This window comes from Bombina bombina, chromosome 8, assembly GCF_027579735.1.
Source record: "Bombina bombina isolate aBomBom1 chromosome 8, aBomBom1.pri, whole genome shotgun sequence".
NCBI classification, from domain to species: Eukaryota; Metazoa; Chordata; class Amphibia; order Anura; family Bombinatoridae; genus Bombina; species Bombina bombina.
In genome coordinates this window covers 30,083,750-30,105,195 of record NC_069506.1, presented here as the reverse complement: position 1 = coordinate 30,105,195, position 21,446 = coordinate 30,083,750, and the positions used below count along the sequence as shown (strand labels likewise).

The 21,446-nt window shown below is 41.9% G+C and overlaps 1 protein-coding gene across 1 annotated transcript in view; it reads left to right on the top strand.

Moving 5' to 3' along the window:
• FBXO42 (F-box protein 42) overlaps window positions 1-20,808 on the top strand; it is a 114,678-nt gene extending 93,870 nt beyond the window's left edge. Inside the window, exons 8-10 of the mRNA XM_053690258.1 lie at window positions 2,873-2,929; window positions 14,828-14,944; window positions 18,841-20,808. Coding sequence (XP_053546233.1) covers window positions 2,873-2,929; window positions 14,828-14,944; window positions 18,841-19,914 — 1,248 coding nt within the window. The 3' untranslated portion in view covers window positions 19,915-20,808. The remainder of the gene's footprint in view (window positions 1-2,872; window positions 2,930-14,827; window positions 14,945-18,840) is intronic.
• Window positions 20,809-21,446: the final 638 nt, after the last annotated feature.

Below are 21,446 nucleotides of genomic sequence, written 5' to 3'. Positions count from 1 at the left end.
AAATAATGATCTTTACAGTAAACTGTAGCCAAATTTTCATCTAAATAAACTTTGGCAGAAAATACACTTACTGATCTCATCTGGCCTTTTTGAAATGGCCGCCTGACCCCTCCTCCTCTGACGTCTCCCAAAAGCTTGTACTAACAGGATACTGCCCTTTCTTCTCGTCCCTGCGCGCTCCTGCAATTTCAGCTCTCTAGCAGCTGTTCATACCCGGCACTCACTGCCTCTCATCCATGCTGTGCGCTGTGTGTTACAGAGAATGAGAGGCAGTGAGTGTCGGGCAGGCGGCGATGTGATGGTCTGTGCCCCAGATTATAATAGAGAAATAATATCCAACCAGGAGCCGACTGGGCACTAGTATAAAACAGACCTTACCAAGAAATTGTTATTATATTTTCTCTCAGCTTCCGTTTACATGGGATGTCCCTGCCCTGGTAAGAGCACCCCCCAGACACAGTATATAGGCTGTATATACCGTTGTATGTGATACATCTGCAGCTTGCTCTTACAGCAGACGTTACATTTGTTGCTCTCCGCTGGTTGAGTTTGATCACAGTGAATACAGGAAGATGAAAGGAAGATGCTGTAAGAGCAAGCTGCAGATGTATCACATACAATGGTATATACAGCCTATATACTGTGTCTGGGGGGTGCTCTTACCAGGGCAGGGACATCCCATGTAAACGGAAGCTGAGAGATGACTATAGTTTGTGTAGGTCTGTAATACACATGTGCAAAGCTGTCAGTGTGTTCATAGCTGGCACAAACCTTTAGATGAAACAGGAGCAGCGTCTGGGAGGCGAGTAAGATCACACCACCTCTTGTGCCCAGGTGCGAGCACTCAGGTTATAAGGGGTCATCAGACACTCAATTGCAGGGAGGGTCTGATGACCCCTTATAACCTGATTGCTCCCCAAAAAAATAGGCACTTAGGCAGAAATAAATTTGCGCCCGGTGTCCCAGTACTGTGCGATCACACTCGCATTAGATAAATATTCTAAGACCTGCAAGGGCGCAAATTTATTTCTGCCTAAGTGCCTACTTTTTTGGGGAGCAATCAGGTTATAAGGGGTCATCAGACACTCAAATGCAGGGAGGGTGTATTTCTGTAACGGACCGCAGCTGTAAAATCAGGGGCACAAGCCACATAAATTGAGATAAAGTTGAATGTGGATTTAGGTATCTGATAAAAAACAGAAAATATAATAACAATTGCTTGGTAAGGTCTGTTTTATACTAGTGCCCAGTCGGCTCCTGGTTGGATATTATTTCTCTATTATAATCTGGGGCACAGACCATCACATCGCCGCCTGCCCGGCACTCACTGCCTCTCATTCTCTAACACACAGCGCACAGCATGGATGAGAGGCAGTGAGTGCCGGGTATGAACAGCTGCTAGAGAGCTGAAATTGCAGGAGCGCGCAGGGACGAGAAGAAAGGGCAGTATCCTGTTAGTACAAGCTTTTGGGAGACGTCAGAGGAGGAGGGGTCAGGCGGCCATTTCAAAAAGGCCAGATGAGATCAGTAAGTGTATTTTCTGCCAAAGTTTATTTAGATGAAAATTTGGCTACAGTTTACTGTAAAGATCATTATTTAACTAATCTAAATAAGTTAAAGTAATTTTTGGGTTGACTGTCCCTTTAAGAAATTAAATATTGGAACTGCAATTCCCTGGCTTCAGAGATAAATGATGAGAATGGCATCAAATCATTATGCAATTAATTTGAATTTATTGATATCATATATGAGGGTTTTGTCTGTTTCCTAATTTACTTTAAATATTTCCTGTGATTAATAAATTATTGTTCAACTTTGCCTTTCTTGTCTTAAAGGGACAGTCTACACCAGAATTGTTATAGTTTAAAAAGATAGATAATCCCTTTATTACCCATTCCCCAGTTTTGCATAACCAACACAGTTATAATAATATACTTTTAACCTCTGTGATTATCTTGTATCTAAGCCTCTGCAAACTGCCCCTTTTTTCAGTTCTTTTGACAGACTTGCCGTCTAGCCAATCAGTGCCTGCTCCCAGATAACTTCTCGTGCACGAGCACAGTGTTATCTATATGAAATACGTGAACTAACACCCTCTAGTGGTGAAAAACTGTTAAAATGCAATCTGAAAGAGGTGGGCTTCAAGGTCTAAGAAATTAGCATATGAACCTCCTAGGTTAAGCTTTCAACTAAGAATTCCAAGAGAACAAAGTAAAATTGATGATAAAAGTAAATTGGAAAATTGTTTAAAATTACATGCTCTATCTGAATCATGAAAGTTTATTTTGGCCTAGACTGTCCCTTTAAAGGACCATTCTAGTGTAAATGACATACTCTTATTCATTTGAAAGTGGATCTTTATCACTATAACTGTGTTTAACCCTTAAACACAATGTATTGTTTGGGAGCCACAGAGAACTGCTGGTCCCAAGCAGAAACTGCATCTGAGCCAATCGTGTGACTAGTGCTGCTGATTGGATCAGTGGCGGTTTCTGCTGTGGTACCATCCATTCTCTGCAGCTCCTGCGTAACACTTTAGGTATGTGTTTAAGTCATGCAAAAGGACTTTTAGGGTTCATAGTGATAAAATGACACAGTCTAATAAATGAGTGGGTAAACTGTTTCTGCAGCGGCTGTCTTGTGAGTGGGATTAATAACTGTTACTGATTACAACCGTAGAACTAATGTTTCTACACAAAGCTGTTAGTTTAAAACTGCAAACAAATCTGTGGGAAATAGCTGTCCCTTTAAGAACCAATGCCAGAAGCTTGTCAGGTAAGATGGCGCCTGCATGTTGTATTTAGATTTGTGTTGTCGGCTTTTCCTCCTTTTTATCTTAAAATCTCACCGCTGTTCTTCTTTCTAATTGCAGATTATAATTGATCATGAGACCATCCTGATTCTGGGAGGCTGTGGTGGTCCAAATGCAGTAAGTGTCTGTAGTGTCTGTTTTTCTTTAAAGGGACATAAAACAAGTTGGGATAGAGACAAAATATAATATGTACTGTATGTAATACTGCAGTGCTTCACCATTAACCCTTTCTTTTAAGTGTCCGATTTGTACAGCTCTAACTCCCCCTACACAATTCCTTTTATGGCTGCATATATATCCACCTTTGATTTGGTAGAATGCAAGACTTTAACAGTCATTATCTGCTGGAGCATACCTAGAAGCAAGTAAGCTGTTGTGAACTTGGTTAAAATACAAACAAACAATGCCTGTGTTTCTTAAATTAAACACTGATAAGGGGAGCTAAGCAAGTCATTTTGCTTATTTTTGGAAAAAAAATTAAATCACTTGCCAACAATTTTTAAACAATTTTTTATGCAAACTATTTTTTACTTAACTAGCCCTTTTAGACTATGCACAGATCTCAACATGTTTTATAGAATTAAGATAGCCCAACCCTCCTGTTATAGTCTGTGCTGGCTCTAGAAACTTACAGCAACCCTCCTGTTATAGTCTGTGCTGGCTCTAGAAACTTACAGCAACCCTCCTGTTATAGTCTGTGCTGGCTCTAGAAACTTACAGCAACCCTCCTGTTATTGTCTGTGCTGGCTCTAGAAACTTACAGCAAGCCTCCTGTTATTGTCTGTGCTGGCTCTAGAAACTTACAGCAACCCTCCTGTTATAGTCTGTGCCGGCTCTAGAAACTCACGGCAACCCTCCTGTTATAGTCTGTGCTGGCTCTAGAAACTTACAGCAAGCCTCCTGTTATTGTCTGTGCCGGCTCTAGAAACTCACAGCAACCCTCCTGTTATAGTCTGTGCTGGCTCTAGAAACTTACAGCAAGCCTCCTGTTATAGTCTGTGCCGGCTCTAGAAACTCACAGCAACCCTCCTGTTATAGTCTGTGCTGGCTCTAGAAACTTACAGCAAGCCTCCTGTTATTGTCTGTGCCGGCTCTAGAAACTCACAGCAACCCTCCTGTTATAGTCTGTGCTGGCTCTAGAAACTTACAGCAAGCCTCCTGTTATTGTCTGTGCCGGCTCTAGAAACTCACAGCAACCCTCCTGTTATAGTCTGTGCTGGCTCTAGAAACTTACAGCAAGCCTCCTGTTATTGTCTGTGCCGGCTCTAGAAACTCACAGCAACCCTCCTGTTATTGTCTGTGCAGGCTCTAGAAACTCACAGCAAGCCTCATGTTATTGTCTGTGCAGGCTCTAGAAACTCACAGCAACCCTCCTGTTATAGTCTGTGCAGGCTCTAGAAACTCACAGCAACCCTCCTGTTATAGTCTGTGCCGGCTCTAGAAACTCACAGCAACCCTCCTGTTATTGTCTGTGCCGGCTCTAGAAACTCACAGCAACCCTCCTGTTATAGTCTGTGCAGGCTCTAGAAACTCACAGCAACCCTCCTGTTATAGTCTGTGCTGGCTCTAGAAACTCACAGCAAGCCTCCTGTTATTGTCTGTGCAGGCTCTAGAAACTCACAGCAACCCTCCTGTTATAGTCTGTGCTGGCTCTAGAAACTCACAGCAACCCTCCTGTTATAGTCTGTGCAGGCTCTAGAAACTCACAGCAACCCTCCTGTTATTGTCTGTGCAGGCTCTAGAAACTCACAGCAACCCTCCTGTTATAGTCTGTGCAGGCTCTAGAAACTCACAGCAACCCTCCTGTTATTGTCTGTGCAGGCTCTAGAAACTCACAGCAACCCTCCTGTTATTGTCTGTGCAGGCTCTAGAAACTCACAGCAACCCTCCTGTTCTAGTCTGCAGGCTCTAGAAACTCACAGCAACCCTCCTGTTATAGTCTGTGCAGGCTCTAGAAACTCACAGCAACCCTCCTGTTATTGTCTGTGCAGGCTCTAGAAACTCACAGCAACCCTCCTGTTCTAGTCTGTGCAGGCTCTAGAAACTCACAGCAACCCTCCATTTATTGTCTGTGCAGGCTCTAGAAACTCACAGCAACCCTCCTGTTATTGTCTGTGCAGGCTCTAGAAACTCACAGCAACCCTCCTGTTATAGTCTGTGCAGGCTCTAGAAACTCACAGCAACCCTCCTGTTCTAGTCTGTGCAGGCTCTAGAAACTCACAGCAACCCTCCTGTTATAGTCTGTGCAGGCTCTACAAACTCACAGCAACCCTCCTGTTATTGTCTGTGCAGGCTCTAGAAACTCACAGCAACCCTCCTGTTATAGTCTGTGCAGGCTCTAGAAACTCACAGCAACCCTCCTGTTATTGTCTGTGCAGGCTCTAGAAACTCACAGCAACCCTCCTGTTATAGTCTGTGCAGGCTCTAGAAACTCACAGCAACCCTCCTGTTATTGTCTGTGCCGGCTCTAGAAACTCACAGCAACCCTCCTGTTATTGTCTGTGCAGGCTCTAGAAACTCACAGCAAGCCTCATGTTATTGTCTGTGCAGGCTCTAGAAACTCACAGCAACCCTCCTGTTATAGTCTGTGCCAGCTCTAGAAACTCACAGCAACCCTCCTGTTATAGTCTGTGCAGGCTCTAGAAACTCACAGCAACCCTCCTGTTATAGTCTGTGCAGGCTCTAGAAACTCACAGCAACCCTCCTGTTATAGTCTGTGCCGGCTCTAGAAACTCACAGCAACCCTCCTGTTATTGTCTGTGCCAGCTCTAGAAACTCACAGCAACCCTCCTGTTATAGTCTGTGCAGGCTCTAGAAACTCACAGCAACCCTCCTGTTATAGTCTGTGCTGGCTCTAGAAACTCACAGCAAGCCTCCTGTTATTGTCTGTGCAGGCTCTAGAAACTCACAGCAACCCTCCTGTTATAGTCTGTGCTGGCTCTAGAAACTCACAGCAACCCTCCTGTTATAGTCTGTGCAGGCTCTAGAAACTCACAGCAACCCTCCTGTTATAGTCTGTGCAGGCTCTAGAAACTCACAGCAACCCTCCTGTTATTGTCTGTGCAGGCTCTAGAAACTCACAGCAACCCTCCTGTTATTGTCTGTGCAGGCTCTAGAAACTCACAGCAACCCTCCTGTTCTAGTCTGTGCAGACTCTAGAAACTCACAGCAACCCTCCTGTTATAGTCTGTGCAGGCTCTAGAAACTCACAGAAACCCTCCTGTTATTGTCTGTGCAGGCTCTAGAAACTCACAGCAACCCTCCTGTTATAGTCTGTGCAGGCTCTAGAAACTCACAGCAACCCTCCTGTTATTGTCTGTGCAGGCTCTAGAAACTCACAGCAACCCTCCTGTTATAGTCTGTGCAGGCTCTAGAAACTCACAGCAACCCTCCTGTTATTGTCTGTGCAGGCTCTAGAAACTCACAGCAACCCTCCTGTTATTGTCTGTGCAGGCTCTAGAAACTCACAGCAACCCTCCTGTTATAGTCTGTGCAGGCTCTAGAAACTCACAGCAACCCTCCTGTTCTAGTCTGTGCAGGCTCTAGAAACTCACAGCAACCCTCCTGTTCTAGTCTGTGCAGGCTCTAGAAACTCACAGCAACCCTCCTGTTCTAGTCTGTGCAGGCTCTAGAAACTCACAGCAACCCTCCTGTTATAGTCTGTGCAGGCTCTAGAAACTCACAGCAACCCTCCTGTTATTGTCTGTGCAGGCTCTAGAAACTCACAGCAACCCTCCTGTTATAGTCTGTGCTGGCTCTAGAAACTCACAGCAACCCTCCTGTTATAGTCTGTGCAGGCTCTAGAAACTCACAGCAACCCTCCTGTTATTGTCTGTGCAGGCTCTAGAAACTCACAGCAACCCTCCTGTTATTGTCTGTGCAGGCTCTAGAAACTCACAGCAACCCTCCTGTTATAGTCTGTGCTGGCTCTAGAAACTCACAGCAACCCTCCTGTTATAGTCTGTGCAGGCTCTAGAAACTCACAGCAATAATTTATTACTACTCGATAGTGCTCTGTAAATCGCATGTATTTCTTCTGTTATGTGTGATCAGTCCACGGGTCATCATTACTTCTGGGATATAACTCCTCCCCAACAGGAAATGCAAGAGGATTCACCCAGCAGAGCTGATATAGCTCCTCCCCTCTACGTCAGTCCCAGTCATTCTCTTGCACCCAACGACTAGATAGGATGTGTGAGAGGACTTTGGTGATTATACTTAGTTTTATGACTTCAATCAAAAGTTTGTTATTTTATAATAGCACCGGAGCGTGTTATTACTTCTCTGGCAGACTTTGAGGAAGAATCTACCAGAGTTTTTACTATGATTTTAACCGGAGTAGTTAAGATCATATTGCTGTTCTCGGCCATCTGAGGGAGGTAAAAGCTTCAGATCAGGGGACAGGGGCAGATGAATCTGCATTGAGGTATGTAGCAGTTTTTTATTTTCTGAATGGAATTGATGAGAAAATCCTGCTATACCGTTATAATGACATGTATGTATACACTTCAGTATTCTGGGAATGGTACTTCACCGGAACTACTTTGTTAAAGGTCACTAATCTTTTTAATAAGTTTTATATCATGTTAAACGTTTTTGCTGGAATGTAGAATCGTTTACACTGCTGAGGTACTGAGTAAATAAATGTTTGGGCTTTATTTTCCACTTGGCAGTAGTTTATTTTGAATTGTGACAGTTTCGTTTCTCTTCACTGCTGTGTGTGAGAGGGAGGGGCCGTTTTTGGCGCTCTTTGCTACGCATCAACAATTTCCAGTCAGCTATTATTTTTCCTGCATGATCCGGTTCATCTCTGACAGATCTCAGGGGTCTTCAAACTTCTTGAAGGGAGGTACATTCTCTCAGCAGAGCTGTGAGAATTTTTTATATTGACTGTGGATAAAGACGTTACTCAATAATTTTTATGTCAAATTTAGTTATGTTATCTTACTAATGGGAACAAAACCCTTGCTAAAAGTTGTGTTGTTTTAAAGTTGATGCTATAACTGTTCTCAGTTTATTATCTCAACTGTCATTTAATCATTTAATCGTTTAAGTACCTCTTTGAGGCACAGTACGTTTTTGATAAAAAAGATTATAACCAGGTTGCAAGTTATTGCTAGTGTGTTAAACATGTCTGACTCAGAGGATATCTGTGTCTTTTGTTCCAATGCCAAGGTGGAGCCCAATAGAAATTTATGTACTAACTGTATTGATGCTACTTTAAATAAAAGTCAATCTGTACAATGTGAACAAATTTCACCAATCTGCGAGGGGAGAGTTATGCCGACTAACTCGCCTCACGCGGCAGTACCTGCATCTCCCGCCCGGGAGGTGCGTGATATTATGGCGCCTAGTACATCTGGGCGGCCATTACAGATAACATTACAAGATATGGCTACTGTTATGACTGAAGTTTTGTCTAAATTACCTGAGCTAAGAGGCAAGCGTGATCACTCTGGGGTGAGAACAGAGTGCGCTGACAATACTAGGGCCATGTCTGATACTGCGTCACAGCTTGCAGAGCATGAGGACGGAGAGCTTCATTCTGTGGGTGACGGTTCTGATCCAAACAGATTGGATTCAGATATTTCAAATTTTAAATTTAAATTGGAGAACCTCCGTGTATTACTAGGGGAGGTCTTAGCAGCTCTCAATGATTGTAACACCGTTGCAATACCAGAGAAACTATGTAGGTTGGATAAATACTTTGCGGTACCGGCGAGTACTGACGTTTTTCCTATACCTAAGAGATTAACTGAAATTGTTACTAAGGAGTGGGATAGACCCGGTGTGCCGTTCTCACCCCCTCCAATATTTAGAAAGATGTTTCCAATAGACGCCACCACTCGGGACTTATGGCAAACGGTCCCTAAGGTGGAGGGAGCAGTTTCTACTCTAGCTAAGCGTACCACTATCCCGGTGGAGGATAGCTGTGCCTTTTCAGATCCAATGGATAAAAAATTGGAGGGTTACCTTAAGAAAATGTTTGTTCAACAAGGTTTTATTTTGCAACCCCTTGCATGTATCGCGCCGATTACGGCTGCGGCAGCATTTTGGATTGAGTCTCTGGAAGAGAACCTTAGTTCATATACGCTAGACGACATTATGGACAGGCTTAGAGTCCTTAAACTAGCTAATTCATTCATTTCGGAGGCCGTAGTACATTTAACCAAACTTACGGCTAAGAACTCAGGATTCGCCATACAGGCACGTAGGGCACTGTGGCTAAAATCCTGGTCAGCTGATGTTACTTCTAAGTCCAAATTACTTAATATACCTTTCAAGGGGCAGTCCTTATTTGGGCCCGGTTTGAAAGAGATTATCGCTGACATTACAGGAGGTAAGGGCCACGCCCTACCTCAAGACAAAGCCAAAGCTAAGGCTAGACAGTCTAATTTTCGTCCCTTTCGGAATTTCAAAACAGGAGCAGCATCAACCTCCACTGCACCAAAACAGGAAGGAGCTGTTGCTCGTTACAGGCAAGGCTGGAAGCCCAACCAGTCCTGGAACAAGGGCAAACAGGCCAGGAAACCTGCTGCTGCCCCAAAGACAGCATGAATCGAGAGCCCCCGATCCGGGACCGGATCTAGTGGGGGGCAGACTTTCTCTCTTCGCCCAGGCCTGGGCAAGAGATGTTCAGGATCCCTGGGCGCTAGAGATCATATCTCAGGGATACCTTCTAGACTTCAAATTATCTCCCCCAAGAGGGAGATTTCATCTGTCAAGATTGTCAACAAACCAGATAAAGAAAGAAGCGTTTCTACGCTGTGTACAAGATCTGTTATTAATGGGAGTGATCCATCCGGTTCCGCGGTCGGAACAAGGACTAGGGTTCTACTCAAACCTGTTTGTGGTTCCCAAAAAAGAGGGAACCTTCAGACCAATCCTAGATTTAAAGATTCTAAACAAATTCCTAAGAGTTCCATCGTTCAAAATGGAAACTATTCGGACAATCTTGCCCATGATCCAAAAGGGTCAGTACATGACCACAGTGGATTTAAAAGATGCTTACCTTCACATACCGATCCACAAAGATCATCACCGGTATCTACGGTTTGCCTTCCTAGACAGGCACTACCAGTTTGTAGCTCTTCCATTCGGATTGGCTACGGCCCCAAGAATCTTCACAAAGATTCTAGGTGCCCTCCTGGCGGTACTAAGACCGCGAGGGATTTCGGTAGCTCCGTATCTAGACGACATTCTAATACAGGCTTCAAGCTTTCAAACTGCCAAGTCTCATACAGAGTTAGTTCTGGCATTTCTAAGGTCGCATGGATGGAAAGTGAACGAAAAGAAGAGTTCTCTTTTTCCTCTCACAAGAGTTCCATTCTTGGGGACTCTTATAGATTCTGTAGAAATGAAGATTTACCTGACAGAGGACAGGTTAACAAAACTTCAAGATGCATGCCGTGTCCTTCATTCCATTCAACACCCGTCAGTAGCTCAATGCATGGAGGTGATCGGCTTAATGGTAGCGGCAATGGACATAGTACCTTTTGCACGCCTACACCTCAGACCGCTGCAATTATGCATGCTAAGTCAGTGGAATGGGGATTACTCAGATTTGTCCCCTACTCTGAATCTGAATCAAGAGACCAGAAATTCTCTTCTATGGTGGCTTCATCGGCCACACCTGTCCAGGGGGATGCCATTCAGCAGGCCAGACTGGACAATTGTAACAACAGACGCCAGCCTACTAGGTTGGGGCGCTGTCTGGAATTCTCTGAAGGCTCAGGGATTATGGAATCAGGAGGAGAGTCTCCTTCCAATAAACATTCTGGAATTGAGAGCAGTTCTCAATGCCCTTCTGGCTTGGCCCCAATTAACAACTCGGGGGTTCATCAGGTTTCAGTCGGACAATATCACGACTGTAGCTTACATCAACCATCAGGGAGGGACAAAAAGCTCCCTAGCAATGATGGAAGTATCAAAGATAATTCGATGGGCAGAGTCTCACTCTTGCCACCTGTCAGCAATCCACATCCCGGGAGTGGAGAACTGGGAGGCGGATTTCTTGAGTCGCCATACTTTTCATCCGGGGGAGTGGGAACTTCATCCGGAGGTCTTTGCCCAAATACTTCGACGTTGGGGCAAACCAGAGATAGATATCATGGCGTCTCGCCAGAACGCCAAACTTCCTCACTACGGGTCCAGATCCAGGGATCCGGGAGCGGTTCTGATAGATGCTTTGACAGCACCTTGGAACTTCGGGATGGCTTATGTGTTTCCACCCTTCCCGCTGCTTCCTCGATTGATTGCCAAAATCAAACAGGAGAGAGCATCAGTGATTTTAATAGCACCTGCATGGCCACGCAGGACTTGGTATGCAGATCTAGTGGACATGTCATCCTGTCCACCTTGGTCTCTACCTCTAAGACAGGACCTTCTGATACAGGGTCCGTTCAAACATCAAAATCTAACTTCTCTGAAACTGACTGCTTGGAAATTGAACGCTTGATTTTATCAAAACGTGGTTTTTCTGAGTCGGTTATTGATACCCTGATACAGGCTAGGAAGCCTGTTACCAGAAAGATTTACCATAAAATATGGCGTAAATACCTATACTGGTGTGAATCCAAACGTTACTCCTGGAGTAAGGTTAGGATCTCTAGGATCTTGTCCTTTCTACAAGAGGGCTTAGAAAAGGGTTTATCGGCTAGTTCATTAAAGGGACAGATTTCAGCTCTGTCCATCTTGTTACACAGGCGTCTGTCAGAAAATCCAGACGTCCAGGCCTTTTGTCAGGCTTTAGCTAGGATCAAGCCTGTGTTTAAAGCTGTTGCTCCACCATGGAGTTTAAACTTAGTTCTTAACGTTTTACAGGGTGTTCCGTTTGAACCCCTTCATTCCATTGATATAAAATTGTTATCTTGGAAAGTTCTGTTTTTAATGGCTATTTCCTCGGCTCGAAGAGTCTCTGAGTTATCAGCATTACATTGTGATTCTCCTTATCTGATTTTTCACTCAGACAAGGTAGTTCTGCGTACTAAACCTGGGTTCTTACCTAAGGTAGTTACTAACAGGAATATCAATCAAGAGATTGTTGTTCCATCCTTGTGTCCAAATCCTTCTTCAAAGAAGGAACGTCTTCTACACAATCTGGATGTAGTTCGTGCCCTCAAGTTCTACTTGCAGGCAACTAAAGAGTTTCGTCAAACTTCTTCCCTGTTTGTCGTTTATTCTGGACAGAGGAGAGGTCAAAAAGCTTCTGCTACCTCTCTCTCTTTTTGGCTTCGTAACATAATACGTTTAGCCTATGAGACTGCTGGACAGCAGCCTCCTGAAAGAATTACAGCTCATTCCACTAGAGCTGTGGCTTCCACTTGGGCCTTTAAGAATGAGGCCTCTGTTGAACAGATTTGCAAGGCTGCAACTTGGTCTTCGCTTCATACTTTTTCCAAATTTTACAAATTTGACACTTTTGCTTCTTCGGAGGCTATTTTTGGGAGAAAGGTTCTTCAGGCAGTGGTTCCTTCTGTATAATGAGCCTGCCTATCCCTCCCGTCATCCGTGTACTTTTGCTTTGGTATTGGTATCCCAGAAGTAATGATGACCCGTGGACTGATCACACATAACAGAAGAAAACATAATTTATGCTTACCTGATAAATTCCTTTCTTCTGTTGTGTGATCAGTCCACGGCCCGCCCTGTTTTTAAGGCAGGTAAATATTTTTTAAATTATACTCCAGTCACCACTTCACCCTTGGTTACTCCTTTCTCGTTGATTCTTGGTCGAATGACTGGGACTGACGTAGAGGGGAGGAGCTATATCAGCTCTGCTGGGTGAATCCTCTTGCATTTCCTGTTGGGGAGGAGTTATATCCCAGAAGTAATGATGACCCGTGGACTGATCACACAACAGAAGAAAGGAATTTATCAGGTAAGCATAAATTATGTTTTATCTCATGAAACTCAAAATTGTTCTTTCCCAATTCAGATACATACAATTTTAAACAACTTTCCAATTTACTTCTATTGTCTAATTTGCTTAAAGAGACACTGAACCCAAATTTTTTTCTTTTGTGATTCAGATAGTGCATGCAATTTTAAGCAACTTTCTAATTTACTCCTATTATCAATTTTTCTTCGTTCTCTTGCTATCTTTATTTGAAAAAGAAAGTTCAGAACCTTGGACAGCACTTGTTTATTGGTGGATGAATGTATCCACCAATCAGCAAGAACAACCCAGGTTGTTGGGCCGGCATCTAAACTTACATTCTTGCTTTTCAAATAAAGATACCAAGACAATGAAGAACATTTGCTTATAGGAGTAAATTAGAAAGTCGTTTTAAATTGCATGCTCTATCTGAATCACAAAAGAAAAAAATTTGGGTTCAGTGTCCCTTTAATTCTCTTGGTATCCTTTGTTGAATGATTAGTAATGCACTACTGGGAGCTAGCTGAAAACCAATGACGAGGCATATATTTGCAGCCACCAATCAGCAGCTTCTGTGCTTACCTAGCTATGATTTTCAGCAAATGATACAAAGAAAATGAAACAAATTAGATTATAGAAATACATTGAAAAGTTGCTTAAAATTGTATTTTCAGTCTTAATTGTGGGAGAAACATTAATTTGGGGGCTGAGAGACAGCCAACCAGAGAAGTATGTGTGAAGGGTTAAAAGAGCTCTACAGGTTACCCAGAATTCTCTTTGCTGGCAGAGTGACAATCTGTTCATTCACCAACTTCAATGAAACCTCATTGCCATCTGCTGTTCTACGTTGATGTAAATGAATGTTAGATACATACGGAGGAGCATTGGTGGTCTTCTGCTCTGTTCTGTCTAATGGGTACTAGCTCATTGCTGAGTAAATAAGGTTCTTTTAAAGTAATATGAAATACAGTTTACTTTGTGAGTCAGGCAGACATTAAAAAAGGTTTCCAATTTACTTCTGTTATTAAATTTGCTTTGTTCCCATGATATTTTTTGTTGAAGATATCTAATTAGGTGTCCGAAGCACTGCTTGACAGGACATAGTTCTGCCATCTAGTACTCTTGCAAATGGATAACAATCTTGCAAAACTGCTGCTATATAGTGCTCCAGAAATGGGCCTGTGTTCTATCAGACTAGCGAATGGAAGTGACGTTCCGTCAGCTGTCTAATAACAAACCCATACCACGCATGCACTCCTCATTGTAAATGCATTCCAAGGCAACTACGTCACATTCACTGTTCTGATAGAACTACCCTATCATACATTCACCCTTAAATTAAACTGATGTAGCTCTAGAACTGGGCTTATACTATATACTGTATGTATCCTGACATATCGGTTTGGCACAACATGTGCAATGTGTCACGCCAATAAAGCACTTCGCTTTGTACTGGGAGGTGTGACGCGGAGAACAAGAACGGACAATGGTGACACATTCACCTCCTTTAATCTCATACCCCGCCACATAGCTCGGTCACTGTGTGTCATACTAAGGAGGTGAATGTGTCACCATTGTCCGTTCTTGTTCTCTGCGCCACACCTCCCAGTACAAAGCACATGTCCCTGCTTTTCAACAAAAGATACCAAGAGAATGAAGAACATTTGATAATAGAAGTAAATAAGAAAGGTGTTTAAAATTGTATTCTCTAACTGAAACATGAAATATTTCTTTTGGGTTTTATGACATTTTAAAGGAGCAAAAATGAGATCAGACTAAGGGGAGTAGCTAAAGAAACAGCCTGCTTTTTAAAGTCCCATTTTAAAGTGCCTGTAAACACCTTGTAATTACATTTTTTTCCTGTAGTCCTCCAATAGTTTGGCTTCATGATAAACTACAAATTAGTGACAGATTTGTGGTAGCTTTAAGCTTGTGAAGCCTGCATTTTTCAGACTTAAATTACAGAAAGTATATTGGAAAGTTGTTTTACTAAACTTAATTAAAACGTTTATATTACAATCTGAAAGTGTATACTGTCCCTTTAATTCCTAAACCATACATCGGTAAGATTCTGAGTTTGTAACCACTATTCCGAGACCCGCTACTCACATCCCATTTGCCATTTTGTGTCTTTTGAGCTGTTTAAAGATGCCTGGCTACTGCACATGCACTCTGCGCCGTGGACTTGGCAGCAGCTGAAAGTTGAGAACGAGGAGCATGGAGCGCCGGAATTGTGGTGCCACCCGGCATGCAGGGTATGACCATGTCTTATGTGGCTATTTATCAATATCAATGAGCTCTTTAATAATTAAAACAACCAATGTTATTTATTCACTTGCTTATTGCCAGCAAATACTGTATGTTTGCCATATGAGCAACCATCTCAATGAGATTCTATTGTATAGTTATGTGTGTGTATGTATGTGTGTGTGTGTGTGTGTGTGTATGTATATATATATATATATATATATATATATATATATATATATATATGTTAGTATTGGGGACAAGGCTTTCTCTGATGGTTATAGATCTTCACATACTACTATAGAATTGGGGACAAGGCTTTCTCTGATAGTTATATATCTGCACATACTATAGAATTGGGACAAGGCTTTCTCTGGTAGTTATAGATCTTCACATACTATAGAATTGGGGACAAGGCTTTCTCTGGTAGTTATAGATCTTCACATACTACTATAGAATTGGGGGCAAGGCTTTCTCTGGTGGTTATAGATCGTCACATACTACTATAGAATTGGGGGCAAGGCTTTCTCTGGTAGTTATAGATCGTCACATACTACTATAGAATTGGGGACAAGGCTTTCTCTGATAGTTATAGATCTTCACATACTACTATAGAATTGGGGACAAGGCTTTCTCTGATAGTTATAGATCTTCACATACTACTATAGAATTGGGGACAAGGCTTTCTCTGATAGTTATAGATCTTCACATACTACTATAGAATTGGGGACAAGGCTTTCTCTGATAGTTATAGATCTTCACATACTACTATAGAATTGGGACAAGGCTTTCTCTGGTAGTTATAGATCTTCACATACTACTATAGAATTGGGACAAGGCTTTCTCTGGTAGTTATAGATCTTCACATACTATAGAATTGGGGACAAGGCTTTCTCTGATAGTTATAGATCTTCACATACTACTATAGAATTGGGGACAAGGCTTTCTCTGATAGTTATAGATCTTCACATACTACTATAGAATTGGGACAAGGCTTTCTCTGGTAGTTATAGATCTTCACATACTACTATAGAATTGGGGACAAGGCTTTCTCTGATAGTTATAGATCTTCACATACTACTATAGAATTGGGGACAAGGCTTTCTCTGATAGTTATAGATCTTCACATACTACTATAGAATTGGGACAAGGCTTTCTCTGGTAGTTATAGATCTTCACATACTATAGAATTGGGGACAAGGCTTTCTCTGATAGTTATAGATCTTCACATACTACTATAGAATTGGGGACAAGGCTTTCTCTGATAGTTATAGATCTTCACATACTACTATAGAATTGGGACAAGGCTTTCTCTGGTAGTTATAGATCTTCACATACTATAGAATTGGGGACAAGGCTTTCTCTGATAGTTATAGATCTTCACATACTACTATAGAATTGGGACAAGGCTTTCTCTGATAGTTATAGATCTTCACATACTACTATAGAATTGGTGGCAAGGCTTTCTCTGATATTAAAGGCTTCCATCGATCACATAGTATTGTAGGTGAAAAGGCTACATAGACCAGAGTAACATAGGTAGCAAGTCCTTCTGTCCCAGTGTACCATATATTGCACATTATTGGAGAGTTTTTAGCAACATAAGGTTTTGTTAGACATCATAGTGCAAAAGATAACCACACTTCCTCAGTTCCCAGAGTACTACAGGTAGCTAAAAAGGCCTACTCAGATCTGAGGTCCATAAACAGTTAGGGTTTCCTAGTTCTGAAGTTAGGACAATTTAGACTTTAGGTAACCAGGTGTGCTTAATTCTTAGGACAAAAAAATAAATAAAAAAACAATTTAAAATTAAAAAAAGATATAGAGATAGAGGAGATAGATATTAGGGATGTTCATTTGAATCCTTCGTGAGGAACCAAAATGCAGAAGTAAGCAGCCGCTCGTTTCCTTCGGATGTTTTCGTAGCCGGATTGATTCCTGTAAAAGATCCCCATTGTAAGATTTGTTCTAATCCATATCTTAGAGTAGGATCGTTTATAGAAATCAATCCAGCTACAAAATTATCCGAAGGGAATGGGTGGTTTCTTTCTTCCGCATTCAGGTCCTCACGAAGGATCCAAATGCACATACCTAATATAGAGATGTAGATATAGATATATTGAGATATAGATATAAAGATATAGATAGCGATATAGATACACACTATACACACACTATACACACACACACACACTATATACACACACACACTATACACACGCACACACACACCACGCATATATATAGCGCGAGATGTGTGAGATCTGATTCTATTTTTTTCTTTAAATGTACGGTTACAGTGTAAAATTATGTATTAAAGTGATGGTAAACTCTCCCCTTTATAAAAACGGATCTGAATGTTAGTGATATTTTAGATGGAGTTTAATTCATCAGTTGTAAGGAAGTTGCTCTCTAACTTTTTAAATTTTGATCTGAAATTCAAATCCCCCGTGTCTGCCACCCACTAACGGTTTGAATTGTTCTCTGTGGCGCTCACGCTACAACAAAAGGCACCCAAAGGGGAGATCCCTGATTGGAGAACAGTTCAAACCTTTAGCTCACAGAAAAATGTACTTTTGCAGTGGGCGGCGGAGCGCGTGCTATTTGATTTTCATATCGATATAAAAAAGTAAGTTATAGCGCGTCTTCATTACAGCTGATAAATCACTTGCATTCCGGATCTGTTTTTGTAAATGGGACAGTTTACCATCACTTTAAATTGACCTGAAACCCAAAAATGTTTCCTTCATGATTCAGACAGAGCAAGTCATTTTTAACTGTCTAAATGATTTCTTCAAATGTTCTTTTGCTCTTTTGGTTTCTTTTGTTGAAAAGCAGGAACATGAATTTAGGCGTGTGCAAGTCTGAAGCATTTTATTGCAGCAGCTTTGCAAGAATGTTATCCGCTAGATGGCAGCACTATCTCTACAATAAAGAATACCATGGGAACAAACCACAAAAAAGAATCCAGTGGCAAAATAACAGGACATTTCTTGTGAGTGCCACTCTGGGCACTTGTTCCCTAGTTTTGCCATTGTCCTAGGGTAACATTGGGTAACCTCATGTGTCTATTCTGCTGCACACAGCAGTTCTTTATTTCATCAGGAAAGTGGTGAGCTCCTTACAAAAATCCAGTCTCTGTTAAAGGGACGTAAAATCATTTTTTTTTTCTCTTTCATGATTCAGATAGATCTTGTGATTTTAAACAACTTTCCCATTTACTTCTATTATCGAATGTGTTTTGTTCTCTTGATATACTTTGTTGAATAGGATACCTAGGTAGGCTCAGGAGCTGCTGATTGGTGACTGCACATATATGCTTCATTGTCTCACCCAATTCATTTTATCTAGCTCCCAGTATTGCATTGCTGCTTTCAACAAAAGATACCAAGTAAAAGAAGCAAATTAGATAATAAAAGTAAATCAGAAAGTTGTTTAAAATTTGATTATCTGAAGCATGAAAGAAGTAATTTGTGTTTCATGTCCCTGTTAAGGTTTAGTGCGACCTGGCCTTGTGCAGATGGTAACGTGCAAACGGGTGTATAGCGTCTAATCTGTAAATAAAGGGACACAAAACCCAAAATGTTTGTTTCATGATTTAAATAGAATAATAAAAAAAGTTTCCAATGTTTTTCTCTTATTCTTTGTAGAATAGAATATCTAGGTAGGTAGCGTGCACAGGTCTGGTGAACTATTTGGCAGCAGTTCTGCAAGATGCTTTCAAGCACTATTTGTAATATATATATATATTCACTCCTGAGCCTACCTACCTGCTTTTATTTTAAACAAAAGGATACAAGAGAACATATTTTTTTTTATTTTAAAAAAAAGGTAAATTGAATACATGTCCCTTTTTAAGATGTTTTCCTTTAAATATGACTTGACTTTTTTTTATATTTTTTAGGTTGGGCAGTGTGTGGTGGTGTTTAGCCAGGCACCCAGTGGTCGTGCACCTCTCAGTCCAAGCCTTAACTCTCGTCCATCACCAATCAGCGCTACACCCCCTTCCCTGGCGCCTGAATCTAGAGAATATCGTTCCCATTCCCCTGTCAGAGCACCAGATGAAGCCCCCTGTGTCAACGGTCGCTGGGGAACACTACGTCCCAGAGCTCAGAGGCAGTCAACATGTGGTTCCCGCGAGGGCAGTCTATCCCCGGCACGTGGTGATGGTCTTTCTCCTTTCCTTAATGGAGGAGCTGTATCTCCCGCCGCAGCTTTAGACAGTCCCCTGCAAGTTATTTCACCACCTGCTGCTGAAGGTTGTGAGACAAAGGCCGCTCACTCATTACCCACTCGCAGGAGCTCCTTACCAGAGCAGAAAGACTTGTGCCTGGGACCTGCAGATTGCACGTGGGAGAGGAAAAAGGTGGAACTGGATCTAGACTCTGCAAGTAGGAACCCACTGGAGCAGACTAATGGAGTTCATACCCCTCCACACATTACTACTACTACTACTACTACTCCTCCTCCTCTTTCTGGAGCTGTGTCACCGGGGGCACTGCGAAGGGGACTAGAAGCTGTTCGAGCATCGTCCACATCCCCTCCATCACAAAGTGGGCCGTCCCCACTAAGCCCCCCAACACTCTCTTCACCCAGCTCACCCAGCAGTGGGGCAGAAGCTTCCTCTGCCCGTCCAGCTTCTGCCCAGGGCGATGGACACTCCTTACCCCCTATTGCCCGTCGTTTAGGACATCACCCTCCTCAGTCCCTCAATGTAGGAAAACCTCTTTACCAGAGCATGAACTGCAAACCCATGCAAATGTATGCCTTGGACATTCAGGATACGCGGGAAAGGGGCCGCGTAAAATGGAAGGTGTTTAGCGGCAGCTCTGTAGTGGGCCCCCCTGAAACCAGTCTACATACGGTGGTACAAGGCAGGGGGGAGCTAATCATATTTGGAGGCCTCATGGACAAGAAACAAAATGTTAAGTACTACCCCAAAACCAATGCCTTGTATTTTGTTCGAGCCAAAAGATAATACAATTTAATAACTGACCAGAGATCCTTATAATTAAACTGCCTGAGGCCCCATCTTCCCCAGTTTCCTTTTTACTGGTTTTACACTACTTGGTCCCTTGTGTTTTTAGCTTTGGAGTCAATCAATAAAATCACAGCTCTAATTAACAGGCCAAGATCCAGCGTCTCCCACTATTGGTTTGTCAGCACCACCTGTAAAATGCCGGGTAGAAATTCATTAATGTTTCACTGCAGTGATTTGCATTTCTCTTGAGTAGCAAAGCATTTAACAATGGCCTGGAATTACTTATACAACCTATCAAAAATGTAATATGTCTTTTAAAATGTGATTTGTTTGCTGTTGGTAGATAAAACGGGATGGAACGTGAAACGCAAAAGGATATAATTTTAGTAAGAAATGTGACATATAATAGGAAATCTCAACATAATGCAACCTCAGTTTGTAATAAATTAAATCACTAATTGGGATATAACCCGAGGAAGAAACCCACAGTAATTCGTGTTTTTCATCCATTTTTTTTTTTTTTTTTTTTTTTTTTTTTTTAACATTTTTGATACATTTTAAACCAAGTGTAAACAACCTTTTAACTGTTGCTGTCACAAAGTGAGAAATGTGCAGCTGAAGTCAGGAGAGCACATCACAGGCTGCAGTTATTTGTAACCTACATAGTTTGTGCATCCCATAAGGATATTTTGTCTTACGTTGTAACATCACCAAGTTATCAATTGCGTGCCAGCCGCGCCAACCTCTTAAACATACGTCCGCTGGTATATGACCTAAAACTTTAGTTTCTTTAAGACACAGATTTTTTTTTTCTTATTATTTAAAGAGCATAATAGTGGTTTGTGATCCAAAGTGTGCGTGTTCATTTGCAATAAAGTACTTTTTCTTTTACATTTGCTGGCTATGATGTGCGTAATCAGGAGAGAGCTGTAAATGCGGTACATTTTTATAGCAGACAGTCAAGAAGGGCTACAGAAGGTGGTAAATTTAATGGGACATTCCAGTCGAAATTTAAATGCACATAGATGAATTACATATTTGAACAGAAACATATTTGCAATATACACGTATTGGCAAAAATGCTTCTAGTAAAAGTTATCTGTTCTAGTGTTAACATTTTTCTGTGCATGTGTAGCATAGCTAGATAGTCTATGTGCATCAGCATTTTAAATGCTGCAGCTGCTCTGAGCATCAGTGGGACTTCTATCATGTCTGCAATTGTACAAGCACCTTAGGCTCTCTGAGCAAGTGCTGTGTATAAAATGCTGGTGCACAGTGCATACTTAAATACACTCTTGAAACGGCTAAAGCATTTATTTGAAGCATTTTGAATAAAAGCAAAAATGCTTCTATTCAAAACTGGAATGCATCCATGTGGATTCCGGTTTTGACTGTAATGTCCCTTTAATGTGAAATAGACACCACAACAATGATTTGTAACATGACAAATGCACTGACAAAAGATGATTGTTTGTCAATGAACAAAAAAAAGTACCCTCACTATGTGACACTACACTAATGTGTTCTGT